This window comes from Suncus etruscus, chromosome 4 (genome assembly GCF_024139225.1).
Source record: "Suncus etruscus isolate mSunEtr1 chromosome 4, mSunEtr1.pri.cur, whole genome shotgun sequence".
Taxonomy (NCBI): domain Eukaryota; kingdom Metazoa; phylum Chordata; class Mammalia; order Eulipotyphla; family Soricidae; genus Suncus; species Suncus etruscus.
This window is the reverse complement of record NC_064851.1, coordinates 143817342-143843334: the sequence shown is the minus strand read 5'-3', so window position 1 is coordinate 143843334 and position 25993 is coordinate 143817342. Positions and strand designations below refer to the sequence as shown.

At 35.9% G+C, this 25993-nt stretch overlaps 1 protein-coding gene across 1 annotated transcript in view; it reads right to left on the bottom strand.

Moving 5' to 3' along the window:
• UNC5D (unc-5 netrin receptor D) overlaps positions 1-25993 on the bottom strand; it is a 639701-nt gene that overhangs the window by 197328 nt on the left and 416380 nt on the right. Inside the window, 1 exon segment of the mRNA XM_049771507.1 lies at positions 22264-22367. Within this exon segment, the coding sequence (XP_049627464.1) occupies positions 22264-22367 (104 nt within the window).

The following is a 25993-nucleotide window of genomic DNA, read 5'->3' as shown; positions in this document are numbered from 1 at the left end:
CAAGATCTATAACTAAGTGTGTAAAATGCACAGTACATGCATTTAATAATCATACTCCATTTTCAATAACGGGAAACAAGGTACAATGACTGCTATAATTCACCAACCCTCTTTTTTTTCCTCAGCAAGCAGCACATTGTTTTATTACAATCTAGCAATCCTGCTACATTACATTTTACAGTATGTATACAAGAACCATAAATACACTAGCCCATCTGAAATATGCAGCAATGACTCCCAGCTTTAGTGATACTTGCAACTTTACGTTTTATGTGAATTTCACATTTTGTTGATGTGTTTTCAGTGAAATCAGTACTGCCCAGAAGAGAAATTATTTTACATTTCCATTAAAAGCTACAGTAGTAAATAAACCATCAGAGTTTATGTAGATATCCACTGGAACATCGAGGGGAGCCCATTAAAGTGCCAAATTCTGTGTTAAACATTTGATAAAAGAGTACCTATAAGGCACATTTCTAACAGTTTTTAAAAGTGATAGAGTTTTAAAGATATTTTATAATACTGTACCAGCCTCTGCAGAATACTCAAAAATCAAGGGAAGTTTATGTTTGTCAGTAAAGCAGCTGTAGAGCTCATCCCCCCAGAATGCCTTATCAGGGTTGAAAATGAAACGTTGATATTGGGATACAGAAAAGTCTCCCGGAAATTCTAAAATCCATACACTGCTGGGTTAAAAATGTGTGTGTGCCTATACACACACATGCACCCACATTAAATTAAACATGCAGTAGACCATAATAATTAAGGGGTGATAAATAATAATTATCATTCCTGTGATTGAAAAGGCCCTATTTGAAAAATACATTAACAAGGAGGCTTATGTTGTCAAATACATATATGGAATGTTACTGAAAACAGCTGGCAGACTGTGGAGATGGAAGAGCTACAGAAACTAGTTAATTTAAGGAGGTACTATGGTGCCTTGTTTTCATTTCAAGAGCAGTTGCAGTTAAATGAAAGAGGGGATGTCCCCACAAAGCCTATGTGCTGAGTAATGTTTTAGACATATATAGCCTTTATGTAAACCCCAGAACCATAAGAGAGGGCCATTATCATCACATTTATTTCTGTGAGGAAATCAATGAAGAGGGAAAAATGCATCATTCAAGAGTACACAGTTGAAATGATGGTGTCAGAAGTTGGGGCTGCATTCCTGACTGCTGATTCCAAAGCTCAGACCTGTGTGAATGACTATGAAAATCAAATACAATGTGAAAACAATCATCAGAGGTTATGCATGTGGTGAGTGATTGATATCAATATCCATTTTACTGACCAATCATGTTTCTCCTGTAACACTGTTTGATGAGGGATCTAATAATTTAATCGCTCCCCTTGATGTCCTGGTGAATATCTACGAACTCTGAAGGTTTATTTACTATTGAAGCTTTTAATAGCAATGTCAAAACCTCTCTTTGGGACATTACTGATGTCACTACAAATAGCAACAAATGGGAAGTAATGTATTGTAGAAAACAACATTACAAGAATAATCTATGGCAATTGACTATGGAGAGCCTCAATTGCTAGTTCCACTATCCATTATAAACACCCTTTAATGCTATTCTAATGTCTAACCTAGTGTTACATGAATGAAGACAGTGATATTACATATCACTTATTCACAAAATGTATGACTAGTGATTATTTTTAGATAAAAAATAGGGTAACAATTATATTACACATTTACAATTCTGATGCTGTATGTTATTACACATCCTTTACTAATTAAAATAGTGGTTATTTAAAGTGATGGTATTTTTTTAAAAAAATCTTACTAGCATTTCCTATAAAAATAATTGGTCAGATCTTCTTAGAGAAAGGTAAAGGAAGTTCTTTTACACTCTGTGAAATACAGAAGTCTAGAGGACATTTATTACATTAAGGAGAAAGGCCAAGGAGCCATATCAGTTCACATCCAAGCTGCTGGAATGAAAAAATGGAAAAGCCATTGAGGAAGATGCTGAAAAAAGAGGAAGGGAGAAAACCGATTTTTGGAAAAACTTAGCCATAAGGGAATAATGAAGTCATCACAAAAAAATAATAAAAATAAAATAAAATGTACGCCTCGGGTGTTCACAGCACATTCTCTGTTTCTGAGCCCAAAGTAATAGAGATTTTACTCAGCCAAAGAAAGTAATAAGGGGAACAAACAAACATAAAAATGACTCAGAGCTTGATACACAGGATGCATTGACCAAGTGCTTCTCAGTCTTGGCTTGTGATTGGTCTGACAGCTGCTACGAAGAATACAAAGATGGTATCACAGATCAGGCAGTGAGAGGAAATTACCATCCAAGAGGCAGGAAGGGAGTGATAATTTATCCTTTTTGCTGACTTTATCACTCAGAGCTTAGATTCATTATTCATATTGATTCTGGATCTTCTACCTTGACTGGAATAGAACACTTCCAATGACAAAATCAAGTTGTTCACATTCTTCATTGTTTTATTTCCAAAGTAAATGGATTTGTCACTCATAAAACATGACTCCAACAGTTGCTACACTCCTTAAACAGAGAGATTTCATGATGGCTTGTAAAGAGTGTATTAGCCCTGACTGAAATATGATGGATGATTTTAGGCTAAGTAACCAGGACAAAAATAAGTTGGACAAAATCGTTTTAGGAAGAAGGAACAATGAACTTGAACCTCAATACATGATCCAGATCAAAACATAAATCTGAAAATAACACAAAGGAAGAACTAGATCTCCAAACTTATCAGTGGTGTGTGATGAAAATACAAATAGTAATGGGAAATATGCAATGGTGAAGGGTGCTGTGTTTTGTTTTACTGAAACTCAATCATGAACAACTTTGTAATGAAGTATCTCATAATGATTCAATAAAACAATTTATAAAAAATCAATAATGTATAGTTTTTATTAATTAAAACTAAGAACAATGTCCCTTTTCATTTCAATGTGATAGAAACTAAATCAAATGTTATAAATCTGTTATCTTATTTAAATTAATTTTCTCAGCAATCTTATGTAACAGTATATTACAATGGATATGGGTATTCTGAATTTTGGGGGGCACAACCAGTGATGCTCAGGGTTATTCCTAGATGTGTTTATCAGGATCACTACTGGCAATGCTTGGGAGATTATATGTGACAGTAGTGATCAAATCCAATAAGTTATGGATAAGGAAAGCGACTTACTAGTTATATTATCTCTCCAGGACTGTATAAAAGAGTTCTAAAGCTAAACAGTCCAAAATCACATAACTGATGAAAATAAGGGTTTGAATTGAATCTCACTTGCCAGACTTAGGACTTTAAGATTCATAGTCTTGTTTGCCTTTGGTAAATAATGCTTCCATTAGATTTTAAGAAGTTTTCAGAAGGTTTTTTAATTCATTTCTATTTATTTAAATTGTAAGAGAAACGAATTCCATTTAAAAAATACCTTTGGGATTGTTACTTCCTTGAGAATGGAGTCTGGACACCAGGTGTCCTCCCTTTAGTGTACCACATTAGTTTTCAAACTCAATTCACATGGGAAAAATGTACATCTTAGTTTTTAAATGTACATCCTAGTCTCTACTAGGATGAGACAAAAGTGCATGTTTTAGAAATAAGTAGTGCTCCCGAATTTGCAAATTTGGAGTTTTGGCTATACTTAGACAGGCTCTCTTCTTTTGGATTATTGTCTCTGCAGGATGGTCGCCTATAGAAAGTTAGCCATATGTGTAATTTGGACCCATGAATTTATGGCCAGGTACAAAATCAAAACTATGCAATGTAGACTTTTCTTTCTTTTTTTAATGTGAAACAAATAGTGCTTCACTTCTATGGAGGAGAGGATAAGTGTAGACAATGACCATTTTTCAGAGAACCAAAGTTCTCCTTTCTTACTGAATTTTTCTTTTTTGGGGGGGCCCACCCTTTTGATACTCAGGGATTACTCCTGGCTATGCGCTCAGAAATCACTCCTGGCTTGGGGGACCATATGGGACCCCTGGGGGATCGAACCGCGGTCCGTCCTAGGCTAGCGCTTGCAAGGCAGACACGCCTTATCTCTATTACCACCACTCCAGCCCACTTACTGAATTTTCATTTCATGCTGACTTCCTTTTTATCCCTCTCCTCTAGCATTAACTTCTTTCCATTACTGTTTATACAGGTCCATCTAATCCACATAACTCATTAATTACTTGACAAAATCTACTATCTCCTTATTTAAATTTTCTCTCACATTTATTTTCTAAGTGTTAATTGTAGCCAAGTACTTTGCTAAGGGTAGCAATATGATTCTGAAAATGGCATAGTTTCCAAGGTCAACAATGAGTTAATATGCCAGGAGTAATATGGTCACAACTACTGGGTTCAATTCAGAACACAATCTTTTTAAGTACAAGCCAAATGGCAGTCTCTATGCTGAACATTGTATCTAGATCTTAGTCATATTCTAAACTGCAGAAAGGCAAAGACTATATCTCAGATGTTCTCAATCAAGATAATACTTGACAATGCTTAGAAATATGCTGTTTTCACAACTGAAAATGTGAGAGTAAAGGTGTGACTAGTATCTGATGGGTAGTGCACATTTATGATGGTAAATGTTCTACACCAAGCAAAATAGCACCATGAAACAACAAAGAAGTAAAACACTCCAGATACCTATAAATAGATAGGGAAAGGCATACTACTAGATTCAGAAGCCATTTCTGACTCTGTGCTTAGGAGTGAGTCCTGATGGTCCTCAAGGATAGAATGTAATCTGCTACATACAAATGCCTTGTCTGCTATGCTATCTTTCTAGACAAAATGCTAACAATTTTTAAATGTTTGAAACTTTTACATGGTGATTTACAAAGCTGTTCCCAATATAAATGTTAGAGGTATACAATGTTCTAATATGAGCATTATATTGCCTTCAATGATGTTCCCAGTTTTCCACCCCTGAGCAAGGCACAGCATGATTTACTTTAAATTGCTTGTAACTACATGTATCCCATAATGGTGTTACTAAAATCGTGTGTGTTTTCTGATCTGTTAGGTACTAGTTGAGTTTTCTATGTTATTGTTTTTACTCATTGAGCTTAGTGGGCTTCTATACAACTTTTCCATTTAATTTGCTGTGCTCCTATGGGGCTATCATTGCTGCCAAATTTGGACATCTCCAAATTTTACAATATGGGGCCATAAGCTTCAGGAACTGTGGAACTGGGATAATTCAGCAGCTTGGCATCTCTCCAACATTGTTTGTGAAGCCAGACAAACAACATTGTTTGTATGCCAGAGAAAATCAGTGTGGATGGGGTGTTGGGACTTGTACCAAAAGACAAGAAATTTATGGTTATCTAGAAAGGCTTCTGAACTGAAAAGATAGTTCAGGTGTAAAGTGCTTGACTTGCATACAGTTGACCCTGGTTTTATCATTGGCATCAAAAACAAGTTTATATTTATTATTAAGTTTTGTAAAAGTTATTTCCAACAGTAACATAGACATATACATAACTTGATATAGGCTTCCCATAATAATATACCAATTGGGTTTCTGAACCAAAGAGACGGAATCAGCATTGAAGAAATAGATTCAGAAAATCAGGCACTTCATCAAATCCTTCACTGCTTTCTACCATATGAGCAAAATATCAGTTATTCAGATTGGCAAACAAGATTCTTTGTTTGCTTTCCTCTGAGAAGGTTCCAGTATTTCTCCCAGCTGAATCTTTAGACTTTCTTGAAATTAATTGTACTTCCTGGCCAAGCATTCTGTTTCATACCTGCATGTGTGAATTTTGTAAGATATCTTACTCAACTTTCCAAATTCATCCTTGTAAATAAAAATTATTTTCCCAAATTCCGTATTGATACTCTTGCCAACAAAAATAATTATGTTCCTACTTTTGTAACAATTATTAATATAGTCATTACTATTATTGTTAGTATGTTACATTTGAGAAAAATAGTTGTGACTACATTTGTTTACTGGATGATTAAATTGTAAAGAATACAGGATGTTTATCATTCATTGTTAGGTCTCTGAAACAAAAAAGCTATCTCTTAAAATGTAATCATAAGCCACATAACACATACTCATCAATAACAGCATATCTGATAGTGACTATTCTACATAGCTTGAGTGTGCCTTAGACTATCACTTAGGTTTCTGTAAATTCAGTCAATCCCTACTTAATATCATTTTTAAAATTTTGGGAATTGCAACTTGATGCAAAATTACATAATAAATGTCACAGCATTAACATAACAGGAATCTTAATATTTTTAGAGGAAGTCAGTCAGAAGACCTACTAGAATGTTTATTCCCTTAGCGTGGATAGCTGATCTAAAATTCCTGAGGAAATATTACCAGCAGGCCCACTGAGAAGTTTTTTCTCTCAAGTGTGGATGGCTGGAAGATTTCTGAGAGATCACTCACTAATAGGCTCACTGAGTCTTCTCTCTCAGTGTGGATAATTGAATGAGGTATTTTGTTAATAAAACTAATATTTTTCTTCCTTGACTACAAACATTTAATTGATAAATAGATATGCTCTCTTTTCCTGTGTATATAGTAACACTTTTCTCATACTAACGTAAGGATTTTTACAAGCAATATAGCCCTGATTAAATTTACCTTTACCTGGAATACTCAGCATCAAAAAAAAATTTCTTCTCTCCTAGTCTTTAAACAACATAGCAGTTTGTAACAGAAAAGATTACTTTGCTTTAGGGACTTCCCCTAGTCACTTTAAATATCTGGCTTCTTGATAATCTCTTAATTTACATCAGTATGACACCTAGGGCCAGGCCAGAGAGAAACTACATTGAAATGTAAAAGTTTACCTTCCTTTTATCTTCTGGGCTCCTAGGATATTCTATTCTAAGGTTACAAACACCACAGAGCCATGTGTATTGTTTTAAAGATCAAACAATGTACACTGATAAGTTTCTGTGCTTTGCAAAGAAACAAAATGTGAGCATTCCTCTCATAATATTACTGTCCCTTTACCCCTTTACTCCTAGCTTGGAGATTAAAGTTATAATATGCTTGCCAGAACGTGTTTCCCCATACATTCATTGTGTGGTCTCATCATTTCTTCATATTTCATATTCTACATTACGCTGGTTCGTGCTATCCACTCCCCTGAGGCAGAATTCATCAAAATCATGCTAGTGCTGCTGGACAGAAGCCGCCAGCAGCAAATAAAGGCAGTTGAATAACACCTTGAATAACATTATTTGGATCAAAGTTGGCTGAAATTTTTTCTTTCTTGTTGATGCTCACAAACCGATATTATTCATGGATCTACTGTATAAGCTTGCACACTGATGAAATTACCTAATAATATACTCCTAGAATTTATCCCCATTAAGGGAAACATGAGTACAGTAGATTAAAGTTGCAGCATAAAGCAAAGGTCATCTTCCTATGAAGCTCTGAGATGAGGTCCAAAGAACTAAAATAACTAATGGGAAGGTAGAATGGTATGATTGAAAGGATCCAATATTGGAATAAAATATGTCTTCAAAGAAATTTCTTTTTTTACTTACATACTAACTACATGGTAGATGATAAATAACTATAATTAGTATTAGAAAGGTTATCTTAAGAAACTAGGCCACTTCTTATATAAGGGTCTTGGGTGAAGTTACTCTAAGCTTTAATACCTACATTTTTAAGTATAAAAGTGAAAAGTCCCTAACTCAGTGAAAGAATGAAGTAATACATAGTGGTTTGTGATCATTCCTACATGTTAATTAAAAATGATCATGTTTAATGAGGGTTCATAAGCAAATAATACCACCACTCAATGAAAGAACAATAATCAATACAATCTTCATGTGTCACCTTCCATATGTAAGTTCTTTTATTCCATTTCTCTCCTTTTTATTAGCTATCATTACCACTACTTCTTGAAAACACCAGTCACATTATCTATTATTTGAATAGTAAAATAAAAATGCTATGAAAGTTCTCTAGCTATCAAGCAAACAGTTCACCCTAAAAATGGACAATATCCTTGGGGTCCAGAGAAATAGCACAGTGGTAGGGTGTTTGCCTTGCACGCAGCTGACCCAGGACTGATGGTGGTTCAAATCCTGGCATTTCACATGGTCCTCTGAGCCTGCAATTTCTGAGCACAGAGCCAGGAGTAACACCTGAATGCTGCTGGTGTGACCCCAAAATAAAACAAAACAAAAATGCATAATATTCTTAGCTTCCTAAAGCTTTCTTCATGTTGTAAATAGAATAGTTCTAACTGGTATGATTTGAAAAGTTTGTTTTGAAGATTTGGGAGCAATATTTATATGGAAATATTTGAATGTTCCAAGACACGCCCCTTAAACAAAATCAACCTATCTAATAGAAGCATTCTACTTGTAGAGAGTGGGCAAGCCTTTATTCTGTTTAAATATACTCAGATATTGTACTTTGGGATTTTCTGCAGTTTACAAATGACATTGTTGAAAGGAAAGACTTAAACTAGTTTTATAAAGAGAGACACACTGGTGATCATTCCTGTCAAATACTAGTGGTATTACTCAGATTGGTGCCTTTGTTTTCCTGTAGAGACATGCCAGAGCTGCTTCATAAAGGTGATCTCCAACTGGTACTTTGAGCCAGCCGTTGAATTTTCTGCCTGACCCTCTACATGCAAAAAAATCAAGGTTTAAGCCATCACTTGTCAGTAGTGAGGGCTAGTGTTGGCAGTCCATGGGGGATGAGGGACACTACACATGATTAATAAACACATCCATAAGGAAATCTGTTGGGAGGACTGACAGCCAGATCCTTAGGCCAGTACTCAATCAACAATTAAAAGGACAGTTCCAATTCAGTTAAGCCAGAGCCAAGAGACTCAGTTATATTTAAATCAAAATTCACCACAGCAGGGGATTATCAGCTGTTCAGCTCTGAATGTTGGATGTTTTTCTTGGAAGCTTAACTGATATAACCAAGTGAATCTGAGTTATGTGTGGATGTGCACTCTGCAGCTGCTAAGCTGGGCTAGCGTGCCTGTAAGCCCTAGTGTGGTATTCACTGTAATGTACACAAACCAAAGCTCTGGGAGTTTCAATAAGTCACCCTCACTCAATATACTTACTATGCTGAATCTAAGGAGATTCCAGAGAAAGATGAAAGTTCTGTAAATTTTCACAGAGTGGGCAGTACAATGAAAGAGAAATCTAGAATTCTTCCAGCTGCTATAATTCTGGAACTAAAACTCAACAATAATAAGATCAGCTGAGAGTACCTGTAGACAGATGCTGACTCTACAAACCGATGTACACCTCTGGTAGGAAAATAGGCACATTTGATGTTATTAGCGGTTTTGAGAACAATTGTGAAAATCCACTTATGATGAGACTTTACTTTTTAATTGTCCGTGGTTAATGAAAAGCAAAAGATAATCAACAAGGTGAAAACTCTTAAAATGACCTTACAGACCGCTAGAATTGGGGAATTATGGCCAAGGGTTGCCAGAGGAAGTTGTTATTGGTTACAGTTGTTCACTTGTTTCTATTTTAATACATTCTGGCTAAAAAACAAAGACATTTACATTTGCTAAGTGAATCAGGCATGTGGAATGCTTCACAGAAGCATTAAAATCCATGCTGCCTCAGCAGGATGGGGATGGAGTTCTTGATTCATGCCCATGGAGCATTACTGCTGAATTACAGAACTGCAGCTCCTTCCATGGAGCCTCCCAGACTGCTTTTACTTCTGCATAATTCAAGATATAAAGACTGTTTATTGTTGCTAAACTGGGTAAGAAGGCATAGGATAGAGAAATAACTCTACGACTTCATTATGTTAATGTAGAAATCATCTATTTTCCTTTCACTTGGGCTTTTGCTTTAAATTTTTACTATTGATTGATTGTTTTTTCTTCCAAAGTTGTATGATATGTATAACTTACATATATTTAAAAGACTGAAGTATGCAATTTATTCCCAGAATTAATGAAAAATGGAGGCAACTGGGGAGGGGAAGGATAAAGAAATATTTTGTTTAAGCGTTACTCCTTTCTAGCAAAGGCTTTTCAAAGCCATCACTTGCAGTGAAAAAGTCTGCCAAACCATTTCTAACAATTGATGCATTGCAGGTTCCAATGCACCATCAAATTATGGAGTTTAATTATAACTAAATGAGCAACAGGGCTCAGTACTGGAATCAGACATGAAAATAATAATGGAGAAAACCACTCATTGCATGTGTGAGGACAAGATTTTATAGTCTACTATCTTAGCACTTTTAATTGTATATGCATTAATTAAGATGGGGGCTAGGAGCAAATAAACAGTAGACTACTATAGCCATAGTAGAGTATTTTCTTTGAATGTAACCAACCTGAATTTAATCCCTAGCATCACATGCATTTATCCACTGAGCAAGACATGATGTCTGAGCACAAAGTCAGGAGTTGCTGGCTGTGGCCTCCCAACAATGATGGGGAGTTAATCAAAGCAGACATTCTTTCTTTTTTCTGTACGTGCTTAGCATGCATTTAAAAAAAATCTTCATCAGGTAAAGTTAAAAAGAATTTCAGAAGCCAGGCTGTCTGTGTTCAATTATTGGCTCAATCATTCACAGTAACTAAACTCTGAGTAAGCTGCTCAATCTCGCTGTGCCTCGGTTTCCTTATTTGTAAAACTGGCACTTTAGTTACATCAACTTCAAAAAATTGTTGGTCCAATTCGTTGAAGAATGCCTGGCATACGTTTTGGCATTTTAATAAATGTCAGCTATGTTGTAGTTTATCAACTAATTTACATTTGGAATGAATGATTTTATAAAAGAGGTATTGCTTGATTTGCCTGACCCAGATAGTAACCAAAAGGATCAAATGAGTTAATGTGCATGAAATTCTTTATAAATGTTAATGGGATCATTAAATGAAAGAGTTTATTATGTGTACCGCACCACAGTTCTGTAAATATTCATCCATTAAGTCACAGATTTAGCTCCGATTATTCCCAAGTGCACTACATTTGTGTACATTTGTGATAATACAAAAGATGGCAGAAAAGGGTACTAAACTAGCAGAATTTGTATTTCCTATCCTGAAGGAACTGCTGAGAGGAAATATCACATAGTTTCATGAATAAGTTAATAATTGTAGAGAAGGGGAGAAATACATTTGCTCAATGTAATGTCCTATAAAATTTTTTAGAAGAATGAAGAATATAATCTTATTTTAGCAGTTCAACCCAATTAAGAAATTGCTAGGAAACTGAGCAGAATTACCAATAGTTGATGCTCAGAAGAAGGTAGAGACTGACAATGGATCACATAGAATTGAGACTGTGCAAAGCACTTTTTTTTCAGCCATGGTCGGCACTGGCCTTACTTACTTCTGATGGACAACCTCTCATTTACCTCGTTCTACTATTTAGCCCTGGTCTTGTCCTGTACTGCACCCCATGTCTGTGATTTTACTGGTAATATTCTTTGTAATATACTAGGAGTTTAGGGGCCATATAATACCTAACTGAGAAATATTGGTGTAAACTAAAGCAAAATGAAGGAGACCAAGATCGTTCCAAACAAGATGGAGTAAAAAGACAAGTAACATGGTGACATAAAAGACAGTGCTTGGAAAGAATGAAGGTGGAATATGTAAGCAGATCTAGAGGGACATAGAGGTACCATGATACAGAGACAGCAACTAAGCATCTTCTGTAATTTTCTCATGGATCTCTACACTGGATTTTGAAAAACATCATTCCATCTTCCATACTACACCCCCTCCATGAATAGAGAGCAAGAAAAAAAAGAAAACAAATACAAATTTGGAGTTTCATATGTCTTTGATTCCAATGACAGCTTCTCAGAACAGGATAGGGCAAAGGGCAAGGCAATAAGATTTTTACTTAAGAATCAGTATCAATGTGGAGGATATTCAGGCTGTACAAATTCACTTTTTAAATAACTTATATTAACCTCATTCCCCATCTTTCTTATGATGACATTTTTTCTTTTGAAGGAATGTTTTTAGAGAAGTAATTTACTGGCACTTAATTACTAGTTTTAACCAGTTCAACATTTCCTCCTCTTAAGAGTCCATTAGGTTTCGATTACTGTATTATACATTCTAATCAAATGTGGCTTCCTGCAAAGGTCCTCATTGTCAGTCTCCTCAAAGCAAGGTTTATCTGGACTATTAGACATTCACTCTGCTTTGGCTGCACCAAATTAGATTAATTATTTATACCTGAGGTCCATTGCTTCCAAACTTAGGCACTTCCCTTAGCATTTCTCTAGTGAATTGTTAAGTCTTATTTTTTTTAAATAAAATCCTCATTTTATAGTCTGTTTGATTAAGGTTAAACACAATTGTCTAGAAATTCTTGTATTAAGTAGTTCAATGTCATAAGTTTCTCTCCTGAGATTTATGCCATGAACATATTTGAAACAAATGAACCCTTTATCAATAATACACTCAGAGGGAGAAGGGTAAAGGGCACTGACTTCAAATATGCCTGGTACCAGTCTGGGCAGAATTATTAAGGCAAATCATAGATAGTATACCGATTCCACTGTGTAGACTAAAATAATTATAGAAATGAAAGCGGCCTTCCAGTTCTTTTTAGTTCTTCCTTATTTTACAGATTTAAAAAATAAAAAAAAAAGATGAATAACCCACAAGTAGCCTTTAACTATGGCTGGCTTACTTTTTTCAGTGGTCATCATGATATTGGATCAAGGACTTTTTAAAGCTTTAAGAGCGAGAGGGCATGGATTAGTAAGGAGTAAGATACTTGGTTTGCAATAACAAACTGTCAATTGTCTTTTAAATACAAGAACAACTTTATTAAAGCCTATTATTTGTATGCAGATGTATTAAGGGAACAGAGTCAGGCCAAACAATTAAGCAGATGCTAGGGGATAGCTGATAGGACAGGGTCAAACACAATAGCAGCAAGCTTCAAAAAACTTGACATAGGGAACTTCCAGCATTCAACAGCAATATGTCTTGCAATGAGAGGCTGCCTGTTTGATTCTGGAACTACACAACATGTACTATGAATGTGAGTCTAGCCTTACTGCTCTTTTGGGTATACCTGGAACCACAATCAACTGTGCAATCTCTAGTTTACACAAAGTAACATGCGAGTACCACAATGTAAGTCTGCTGAGCACACAACGAAGAATGTGTAGCTTCCTGATATCAGAATATTAATATAAAAAGGAAATCAAAACAACAGCAAAGTCATAACACAGTTCAAAACTCTAAAACTTGGGAGAGATATCAGTGAGAAAATGCCCCTGAAAACTGGCTACATTTACAATCACTCTCTTCAGGAAGGATTTCCACAACATGCCATCCTACAGCCCGACTTCTCCTTTTTGTAGAACACCTGAGTTTTAGCAGTGCTTAATCACAGAGGAGGAAAGTACTGTCTTTGACTCTTAACTTTAGGGAGGTAAAATTTATTTAAAAAGGTCCTTCAACATTAGAAAATAAAAATGTGTAGACAATATCCAGTGAAAACAAAACCAAAGACTAGCAACAAAAATGAAGTTCCTTAGTAGCTGGGTGTGGAAAAGAAGGATCTAGTGATTGTGAGTGAATGCATTATATTTTGGTGGTGGGTGTGGTTTGGTAACATGATTACCCTAAATATATATAGCTATACTTTTGTACACTAATTATATCTTAATAACTTCTGGGTCATAAGGTGCTTGTTTTGAAGTTATTGGTTGCTACTTATAGTCCCCTGTGCACTGCTAGGAGTGATCCCTGAACACAGGCCAGAAGAAAGTCTGAACAGTCAATGGTGGACCCCCAACAAACAAAATAAATAAATAAAAGAAACTCAAAAAATAACTTTAAAAAGAGAAAGCTAAAAGAATAAATTAAAGCAAAATAATAATAACAATCAGGTTCATCAAGATAAAAAGAACTTTAAATAAGAACAAATCTTGATTTCTCTATGGGAATGTTGAAAAGGAAAAACATCATTCCCTGCCTTCCTACAACAAAAATTTGACTTCTCTTAGATTTGCATGGTTTTCATACTACATAATAGAGAGAATCCTTTCAATTCCTAGCAAAAATGTAAATGTAAATCTCCCTGGCTGTACAAGCATTTTAACAAAGTAATTGGTCAATGATAAAGTTGATTTGGTACTCAGCAAAAGAATGAATACTTCTTACACATATTGCATTGACCAAACTTCTCCTTGACCTTATTGATCTTCTAAATCCAGCATGGCCAATTCCTTGGTGAGATAAAAATAAGAAGAATATCTCCATGTAATGGCTCATGTTTAAAATCTGTCAGATGCTTAGCTTGGGGGCCTTAATTCTCAAAGACATTGAATTATTTTGAGTAGGCTGTTTACCTTGATGTGAACAGAATTAGCCTCAGACACTGTGCCTTTATGGCAAGTTTTATTGTCCAAGGCAAATATAACCTGTTAAGATTTACAGGCTTTATTAACAGCAATAACCATTTTATAGCCAATACCAGTAAATCAGGGTTTATTGAGAACTCTACAATTTTAATCTGTAGAAAACCATTAAAATGTCGGATTTTCATTGGACATAATTTCTAACTTTATGAAAGATAGATTTTCCATTTAATTGGGGAGTATAAAAAAGTGCAGTGTGGGATAATGAATTGTTTTGAAAAGAGCAAATTGGTTTTTTAGCAAAACAACAAGTGTCAGACGCTAAGTTGCTATCTTTAGTTAGAGCTGCCCCAAGGTTAAACTCAAAAGTAATGCTAATGACAAGTATGTCCCAATACATCCAGCTACAGGATGAACTCATGTCATTTAGAAAAGCTTGATTATCACCCATTCACATTTAAAGTATTTTTGGAGCTAAAAATATTAGTGTGTGACCCTATTATTTCATCCAAACCAGTGCAGAAATGAGTCTGGTGAGAATCTTCAAGTATATGTAAGTTCTTCACAAAGCATTTTAAGTAAAAATGATACCAAATCTTATACCTTTCCAATCAAGTAAGGTGAAAAAAAAAAAAAAGCTACTGTGAGCTACCAGCTCTGTCAAGTCAATAGATATTTATTTTCTCCATGTAACAGATTATGTGAAGAAAGCAGGTAGCTTTTTTGTTTGTTTTTGTATGATTTTTTTTTGTCCTCTGAAATATTTGAAAGGCAAGACAAGAAAAAAAAAAAAAAGGAAAGTGAGAAGAGAGAAGGGGAGGCAGCACACCCATTGAGAACCAGAGTCTCAGCATCACTGTTTCATCAAGCAGAAAAAGTGTTTGCTATTGCCAGTGCCTCGAGTTTGATTCTGGTTTCCCAATATTTAATGGAATCCTGCCTTTTTATAAAAAACAAAGTTTTATAGGAATATATAGAAGATGCAGAGACTGATAATCTTAATTTAGTATTTCAACTCTATTAAATAATTTGCATAATTAGTCATTTACTTTTCATCTTTGTCTCTTACCTATCTCTTTGAGGAAAATATTGTTCCCATTTTCAGATGAGAAATATGAGAAAGAAGGTGTTAGTGAGGTGTTAGAATCACAGTGTCACAAAGAGCAAAAGGGTTTGATCCCAAGTCTCTCTCATTCCAAAGTTTCCACACTGACAATCTTCACCTCTATTTCTACCCCTACTGATAGATAAGGGGAAGAGAAGCTCTCAGCTCAGACATCAGAGAAAACGTGAGGTCTTTCTCACTATGAGGTTTTTGTTAGTTTGTTGAGATGGTGACTAAAAAGTTATAATACTGGTACAGATTACTCTTGATCTTATATCTCTCTGTTTGGGGGTCACACTCAGTTGAATTGGGGGAATCTTGAAGTTGTTCAGGGTGCCAGAGAGTGGCAGAGATTAAACCCAGGGTGAAGGTAAACAGAACATGTGTATGTATTCTATATGTTCTCTAGTCTTGCAGTTATCTCCTTGGCCCTCACCTATTTTTCTTTATATCAATAAGGAGACCCATATGCAGGAAGAGCACCTAGCATTGCTTAGGGTCTTTACTTGCAATTCTTAGACAAATGTATGTGGTGCTGGGGATAAAATCCAAGTCAGTCACATGCAAGGCAATGTGCAAGACAATATGTAAGATAATACAAGGGCCTCACACTCTATTAACTCTTTAGCTCACTATAGAGATTTTTAATCAAGATGCAAAAGGACTTGTAAAAAATAGCTATATAGCATAAAACAGAAATTCAGAAAGGAATGACAATGTAGCTAAATGGTAAAGTAAGTGTCTTGATGTAAGGCTATAGGTTTGATACTCTGGCAGCAAAATATATAAATAATTAAGATGTATCTGAGCTAAGAGTAGATGGGCTTCCTAGGAATAGAAAAATTGAATCATCTCTGTAAAGCAGATCTTAAAAAACTGTTTGTTGATTGTCTAGCACCCAAGAATCACCTTTTGCTAATGAAAAACAGGAAAAACACTTCTCACATGTTCCTATGTGTCTAGCACATGGGGACAAAGCAATAAAGTAGTTCTTTATAGTATTCTGCAATCTACTCTCTGGCCACATAGATGAGTTAGTTGCTATGAAAGTTCTTTCATTCAGAGAGAAGGGATATAGATGTACCTTGTGAAAAACTGGCCTGAACTTGCTTCATCCTGTCTCTGCCCAGCAGAAGCCTGCTATAGCACTGCAGGATAAATGCAAGGGATGAACCAATGTCTTGCCAGTCACAATGAAACCTCCATGGATTCAACAGATAGGGTAGAAAAGAGAAAAATATGTTAGAGTAGAAAGAATGACACATCACCTCATTGGGTCTGAGAACCGACTAAAAAATATCTTACAGTGAAATTTATATAAATAATCAATGTACAAGCATGATTACACTAACTGCCATCTTAAAGAGTCCTTACACATTAAATCTTTACATAATGTAAAATTAGTAAGCACTAAGGTGATCTCTCAGAGACTGAAAAGACACACAGCCATAATTGGCAGGTACCTTAACTTTAGATGTGAACGATCAAAGGGTAGGAATAATACCATGTCACTTTCCCTTCTGCTCTTCTCTCGTAATTTTCTCCTCTCATTTTGCCTTCCTTCCAACAAAAATACAGATGGTGGTAGTAATAACTACTGTGAAAGTGACTGAAAAAAAGGGGGGGGCTATAAATACTGATGCAATAGCATAGGAGGTATCTAACTTAAAAAAAAGAGAAGTTCTAAAATAATTCAAGTGCTGGGAACTAGGATGCTTTCCTGTATACAGATGATGCTATAAATGTTTCTTAGGGACTTACAATAGCCCAGTTAACCACAATGAGGTTGAAACACTCTCCATATCCATCTATAATACAAAATATGGAATCCAAAGCATTTGCTATCTCTCAGCTCAGAAATTTCTTTTTAAATCATACTAAAACCCAAAGTATTCCTAAGAATGCTTCCTATGTCATTTTAGCCAGTAAGGATCTCAAATGTGTTTCTCGGTGCAAATATAGGTTTAAAAATCAAAGAATAATTCGATGTCAAGTAGAATAATGGTCCATCCACTCCCAAAATAATTTTGTGTATATGTGTGTCTGTTTATGTGTGTGTGAGAGAGAGAAGATGAGAGAGAGAGAGAGGGAAAGAGAGGGAGAGGTAGAGAGAGAGTAGAGAGAGTAATAGATTATTTAAAAATGAGGTATGTGGCCTGAGCGATAGAACAGCATTAAGGCGTCTTGCCTTGCACATGGCCAACACAGAACAACAATGGTTAGAATCCCGGCATCCCATATGGTCCCCTGAGCCTACCAGGAGTGACTTCTGAGCGCAGAGGCATGAGTAACCCCTGAATGCAGCAGGGTGTGACAATGAGGTATGTGGTATTTTGTCCCATCAATACTATAATAAAGTCATTAAGAATAGAGTCAGTCCTCATTTTCATCTAAAACAATACACATTGTGAGAGACAAGAAAAATAATGGCGGGCCCGGAGAGATAGCACAGCGGTGTTTGCCTTGCAAGCAGCCAATCCAGGACCTAAGGTGGTTGGTTCAAATCCCAGTGTCCCATATGGTCCCCCGTGCCTGCCAGGAGCTATTTCTGAGCAGACAGCCAGGAGTAACCCCTGAGCATCACCGGGTGTGATCCAAAAACCAAAAAAAAAAAAAAAAAAGAAAAATAATGGCACGTGGAAACTGAGGTATAGAATGGAGTGATCTAATAATAACTCAAGAAGCACTGAGGATATCTGTAGAAACAAAAACTAAAGTGTGGATAGATCCTCTTTCAGAGGCACCAGAAAAAAGAATACCTGGTTCCACCTGGGATTCACATTCATAGCTTCTATAAGCCACAAGTCATGTAAATACATTGATTTTGTTTGTTTATTTAATAGATAACAAGGTTAGACTATAAGTGTGGATGGTTTTGAGGCTTAGAGTGGCCTCGCTTCACCTCCACCAGCGTCCACCTATGTCCACATTAGGCATTGTTCTTTCTTTATATTCATGTACCCATGTCATCCATCTCTCCCTCCGACAAATTCCTTACTTAAGTCTCAGTTCTTAGATCAAGGATTTGTTAACACTTGATCTGATATCTTCCTTTATATATATATATTTGTCTCTAGATATAGAAATGAGTGAGGCAATCCACAATTTGTCCTTTGCTGGCTTATTTGGCTAAACAAGATACCCTCTAGTTTCATCCAAATTGCTGCATACTACAAGAGCACATTGCTTCTTATTGGTGCATAGTATTTAATTGTGAATATTTATTAAATTCTTTATTCATTCAATTGTTGTTGGATATTTGAGCTGTTTCCACTGTTCCAAATGTTGTGGCTGTTGTATGAAATGCTGCAATGAACATGTGAATGCATATATAAAATGTTGTAATGAAAATAGCTGGGCAACTTTCTTTTAAAAAGAATGTTTTTGTGTTTGGAGGTTAGTTACTCAAGTTACTAAGTTACTGAGCCATCTGAGCCTTTTTCAAGAAATCTCCATGCTGATTTCTATAGAAGCTTAACCAGACATCATTCCAACAACAGTGTCTAAAGGGTTCTTTTTTTTTTTTTTTTTTTTACCACATCCCCATCAACAAATTTTGTTTGTGGTATTTTGTATCATAACATTAGCAAAAATGTACAGGAAGTGAATATATACAGTGTGGAAATCTGCCAGAAAGATAGACATCAAAAAACAGAATATACTTTGTGATATATTTGTGTTATGTTCCTACTTGTCTTGTTCAACAATTCTCAATGTTTCCACTGAAATTGGTTTGTGATGCTACTGAAAGCTTCTTAAATCTTGATCTGCTCCAGCAACTACAGCTGAAAGGCACCATCAGAATCAAGGATGGAGAATGTATTGATCTAATCAGAAGAACTCATTTTCCTTCAAGAAGAGAGTGTACCAGCAAACAAGATAGAAAGATTGATAAAGAACTGTTACAAGTTTCCCCTTTAAATTAGTCTTCCCCAAGCAGCTGAATAGATAAGAGGCGCCTCTCTTTTAAAATCCTGCTCATTTTTCCCTAATAGAATCATCTCTACAGGTGCCACAATGATAGTACAGTGGTAGGGCACTTGCCTTGCATGCAGCTGACCTGGGTTTCATCCCGGAACACCACATGGAGCGTGCCAGAAATAATTGGTCAGTGTAAAGTCAAGAGTAACTCAAGCACTGAAGGATGCGGCCCCCAAACAAAACAGAACAAAAATTATCCTTTCTACAACCATGGCCTGGAAGAGTCTTATAGTCCTTAGATACATAAATGACATTTTCTAGCATTACTTTGAAGTTATTTTCTACTCAGAGCTCGGGGATCATTTTAGGCAGTACTCAGGGGCACATATGTGGTGTTGGGGATCAAATTCAGGCCTCCTCCATTTAAAGCAAGTACTCTAGGCTCTGAGTTATTTCTGGGATTCTACTCTGCATTTCCTAAATATTCACAGATGTGCTTACATACTAAAGTATATTTTCCCTTTGTTTATTAGCCAATGAGAATGCCCAACCTTTTAACTTTTTTCTTTGCTTTCTTGATCTTTTTCTCTTTCTCTCTATTTATCTCTCTCATTTATGTCTTTAAAGAACAGATGGACAATGTGTTATTTACTTGTTCTTATCCAAAATAAAAGAAAATGAAAAAAATCCAAGTTATTTTAAAGTTTGTCTTAGGATGGCAGAACCTCAAATATTCATCAATATAGGTAGGAAACTAGGTTTACTTCATACTCAGTGAATAGTTATTGAGCACCTGGATATAAGAAGTTCCATTTTACATGTTAGGGATCCACTGAAGAAAAAAATACATAAATAAATTATTTTTCACATGGTGCTTAAATTCCTATGTAAAAGACAAAAACATAATCAAGTAAACACCATATGTTTGAGATCAGAGTTAAAGAGGAAATGAAAGAGAATGAGGCTTTAATGACGATGTAGGAAGCAGGAAACAAACTGGTCAACAGTGTCATGAATGGATGTCATTGAGCAGAATCAATTTGAGCTAGTTCTGATGAAAGGGATATAGCAATGCAATAACTGGAGAAGAGTGTTCCTGCTGTGAAGCCATTATATGTAAGGGCCCTGAGATAGGATTACTTCTAAAGAATATGGGAAGAATAAAGAGGTCAGTATGCAAAGGAGTATAGGATAAAGTCAAGGTAACAGCAAGTCAGATTATGTGGCACCAAGAAAGACAGCATAAAAAGACAAATTTTAAACCTATATATACTCTGGGGAAACTGGAAGATTTTGAAGTTAGTCTTTTAAATGGCTAGAAGACCTTTATTAAATTATGGATCTGAGTCTATTTTGTTGGTTCTAAAAAGCTAAGGCAAGTCAGATAAGCATTTTATTTAGCTTTCTTCCAGCGATAAATTCTATTGCTCTCAGAGTTCAAGTGAGTAGTGCTAGAATATTCTAAAGTGCCCCCACTGTGTACTTTATGAACTCTGGAACTAAGGGCATGCACTTACAAATCAAGAAGGTAGTGCAAAAAGATCAAATCCTTTTTGTTTCACATTAAATAAAAATCTAAAAATAAGCAGTTTTCTTTCTAATCATTTCATACTATGCATGGTATATTCACTTTAATTTTCAACTCCGTTTACTTCATTTCCGTGAACCGTTTGGGCTTTGAATAGTGTCCACCCAGCACGTTTTCTGTTGAAATATGCAGGTTTGTGTATTTTTCACTCTGCTTGATTTTTCTCTACACCCTTGTCTTTCCAGTTTCAAAATACCATGGCTATATTTGCCATAATATTATGCAGACTCTCTTTATTTCTACTTCTCTTTGTAAATAATTTTCCTAGTTTTCTATGGAAGAACCATCACCAGATTAGCTATTGCTCAACTTAACTCAGGTGTATGTTAATAAACATGTCATGTTAATAAATGCATTCCTTGTACTTTGTAGCAACTTCCAGTATTCTACCTTAATAAATCACTAGTCTATCAAAACAACTTGTTCTTTTCCTCCCAAGTATTGCTCAGGAGGCCTGGGACTCCACTAGTGACTCTTGGCTAACTGGGTTGGTAGTTTGATGCAAGGATCTGAGGATATGACACTGCTTTAGCCCTAACGTGCTAAAGCTTATTAGCCACCTGGTGACTAGTAGAGGGTCATCATGGCCACATACAGAGGTGTGCTGGAGCCTTAAGGCTGCACCAGCAATCCTTGGAGAGCTGTACTGTGCTGGGAATCAAATCCAGGTTGGACACAAGTTAGGCATCACCCGAACCACTGTCCTATTTTCTGGCCTTCAGCAAAGCATCTATTAGAAATGACATGAAAATTTAGAAAGACTTATTACTGACAGATTTCTAGGATATAGTACAAAGTCTAGAAAGTAAACAAGAAGAAAAAAACATAATAGCTCCGGTTTCCAGATGTCCCACTGTGGAAGAAAGTTAACCAATTGTAGCTTGTCTTCATCACTTTTTGTGCTTGCTTGTTCCAGAAATGGATGAAGAATGACTTAGTATAAATACCAGAGAGTCTCCAACTAAGACTCATATTCTCCCCTCTGCACTTTTCATATGATTTCAGACAGGATCCAGAAGCCAGAGTATCCAAGTAGCCAATTGACTAGATGATTGGCCAAGGACCCAGAAAATGGCACTTACAGAATAATGTCACCAAAAGCAAGTACAAAAACCAAAGACTATCAGGACTTTCTAGCAAGAGCCTTGTATTTATAAGAAGTGTATCAGAGAAAATTTTCTCTTTCAACTTCTTTCCCTTACAAATTTTTCATCATCAACTGAGGTGCAGAGTTCAAGAATAACAGTCCTGCTCTGTCAATTCCCTTGTGGCCACAAAGAACTTGGGAAGACAGTTCCCTGATCTTACCTCAGCAGCAGGAACTCCCTCTGGGGGTCGGCAGTGCAGCACAATCATGCCTTCAATTGGCACCTCCCTTCCCTGCGGGTCTTGCTCAAAGTTCTTCCGCAAATCTGCAAAGACATTGGTGGAGATTAAAAAAAGGACAACTAACTATCCCCGCCAAAGTCAACAACAATGAAACCAAGGGCGCCAAACTTTAAGAATCTAAACTATAAGTTATACTGGCAGGTTGTGGTCAAAAGGTGGTGAATACAATCTAGGAACATGATGGAAGGAGGACAACACTGAATAGGTCCTGATTCATTTTGTGTATGAAACCCAACTATGAAAGACTTCGTATATCACAATGATTTCAATAAAATAAAATAAAATAAAAAGAAGGGTGAGACAGAGGACTCTATGTAAGGGTCAGGTTTATTCTCATTTGCAGGGATAAAATGAGATCGTGAATTTAATGTCACAACTAGAGGCATATACAAAGCTCAATTGTTTGAAGAGTTCCACAACAATATTATATAATTCTAAATACTTAGAAGCGTATCTGAAATAAAGCTTAACAAGACGTTTCCAATGTTCTCTATTGATGTGAAGCATAAAAGTACTACAGGGAGGGGGGTTATATAAAACCTTATCATTTCATAAGTCTTTGCTAGTATTATCTGCTCAGCATGTGATGAAATACTTGGCCTAATAAATAGCCATCTATAGCAATTAAGCTGTTGAGAAGTGTGCATTTTTTAAAAATTAACTAAAGAATACTTTATTAATTTGTAACCTCTGCCATTCCCCTTAACCCTCTAGAGGGCTCTAGAAGATGGGAGTTGACTGAGATTACTTATTAGTCTTTTATCTGTTATCAGGGAAAAGGAGGCAACATTCAACACAGAAAAATCTATAACCTATCCAACCAAACATATCATTAAAAAATGTCACCCTCTATTCAAACAACAATGCTGAATATTTGTGTACTGCTCCTCTTGGAAGGTGCAAGGCATTTAGCAAACAAGCTGCACCATTATTAACCTTTTACTCATGGAGGGATGATGTTTGGAGAGGTTAATTGGCTTGCCAGTGGTCACAGAGAGCCCACATGTGTCAGTGATGGGAAAATTCAACTAAGTTCTTGATAACTACTCTCTTTGGCTCCTAAACAGCTATGCATTCTCCAGTAAAAGGACACATGGACAGTTCAGACAGAAAGAGCCTCATTTGCATAGACATTTGCATATCTTCGTTTGCATTGCCTCATTTGCATGAATTTCCACTTGAGTATATACTTCATTAACAAATGCGAAAAACTGGCCTTTGCTTCTTTTGAGGTGTCATAACAACACTTTGATAATTTTACAGTACAAGTTTAATTCCTGTCATCAACTGGAAGCATGGAATTGGAGAGTAAAGGCAAGTTTACAAGTTTCTTCATGTAAATGATTTCCCTTTTCTCCCTGACAGTGTATTTTTCTTCAATTGGGTATCTCAAATTACAGGCTGTGGATTTATTGATTTAATTTTCTTAGTGCTTACAATAACATGAAATATGTTCACTGTAAAGAGCGAAACTCCAGAATCAGTTACATCTTTATAAATTGTATAAATACATTAAACTTGCTTTTAGCAAGTCAAAAACGTTCAATGAATAACAAGCACAACAATTGTGTATTCACTTTCTTCTGAATTTTACGTTTAATGTCTTCTCTCCTAAAGGCAAGTGGTGTGTTTTGTCAGAAATTTTAGCTATTCAGTGATCTTCATTAGTGTCTTTGAGGCAAAGAATCTTAACAGGATTCACATTGCAGGCAGGTGGCAGGTCCTACCTTCTCATTTCTCTGCCATTTCCCAAGCTTCAAAGTTAGTTTCCTTTTACTATAATGAGTAAATTACCATAACACTTACATTTCAGATGTTCAGACATCAAATATTATACAGGTCACATAATCAATAATAAAATGGAGACTGAAGTCATTGTAGTGGAGCCTCGAATAAAAACTTGTAGACTTACTGCACAATTGAAATACAAATTCTTTGCTGAAACAACTTAACAACTTAGCGTTTGAGTTAAGAATCTATCTTTTGGGGCTGGAGTGGTGGTGCAGCGGTAGGGCGTTTGCCTTGCTTGCAGCTGACCTAGGACAGACCGCAGTTCAATCCACTGGCATCCCATATGGTCTCCCAAGCTAGGAGTGACTTATGAGCGCATAGCCAGGAGTAACCACTGAGTGTCATGAAGTGGAGCACAAAAATTACCCACCCCAAAAAAGAATATATTTTCCACAAGAGATCTACTTCGAAATTAGTATATCACAGTTTGAATGTCTTATACAAGTCAAGAGTCTGCTAACAGGGAGCAAGTGTTACAGAAGACTGAACACAACAACAACAATGGAAAGGAACTCTAGAACCTAGAGACTCTATCCTAGACCCTGACCTATAACCCGCGCAAAAATCAAGATCGCTAGCTACAGTGGCTTGATTTGCTCACACACCTGAGAGGAAACTTTCCAGCCATCACAAAAAAGCCTTTGGGATGGGGTAATGAGTATAAATGGAGCCAGTGGTTGATCCCATGATGGTATGCTTCAAGGATGGAGAAACTCTGAATCTCTTAGGCCACGGGAATTCCCTTTCTTCTCCAATGCTTACTGTGCCTATGCAAAAAAAAAAAAAAAAAAAAAAAAAAAGTGGGGGAACGCCAAACCCTGCCACTCCAGCACCCATACTTTTTTTTTGTTTTGTTTTGATTTGTTAGTTTTTGACTTTATTTTGCTTCTCTTTTTTCTTCCACTTTTTCTTTTTCACTCTTGTGGTTATTATTTAGAGATTTATTTTTGTTTTTCTTTGCTGGGTCCATTTTTTGCCTTTTTCTTCCATTTTTCTTTCCTTTTTTTTTCTCTTCTTTCTTTTTTTGGTGGTTGTCACCAAATTTTTTTCTCCCCTTTTTCTTATCCCTTTTATCTCCAATGAAGGTGGAATGGATGCTCAATCTACAACAAAATGTAAAGTGGAGACCAGTTGCACTAGCATTCTGGGGTGTAAAGGAGGGAGATATGGGATGCATACTGGGAACAGGGACGGAGGGAGGACAGCACTGGTGGTGGGAATGCCCCTCATTCATTGTCATTATGTACCATAAATGATGCAGTGAAAGATTTGTAATGCACTTTGGTCACAATAAAAATTAAAAAAAAAAAAAGAGTTCTGCTAACAGAGAGGGATATATTTTTGGTGGCTAACTTTGTTTTATTTGTATGCCATTTTATTTTATTTTATTAATGGAAAGGAAGTCTCACTCAGTCAGGGTTGCTAAACAATGATTGTAGTTTTGACAACACCAAATAATCTGTATTCATCCAGATAAAATATAGAAAACTAATTGTTGTCATGTCTATGTTATCTTCTATTTTCTTTATCTACCCCATAAAAGTGAACAAAATAAAAGAGTAAATAGTTTATGGTTGTCTCCATACTCCACTCTTCCCCTGTATTGAAAACCCCTGAATTGACAGTGGGATATAGAAAAGAGTATTTCTATAAATATGCAACTTGAGCTATTTGTAATAGATCTCATGTAAATGGGATCCAATTGATGAAAGTAGCAACACTATTTTTGCTCTTTTTAGCTGATATTTGAAATCCTGGAAAAGTTCCAACTAGAATCATATAAACATTATTCTACGTGAAGATTCAAAGATGGAAGATTTAACGTAATGAAGTCAAGAATTTCTGAGGTGTCATATCT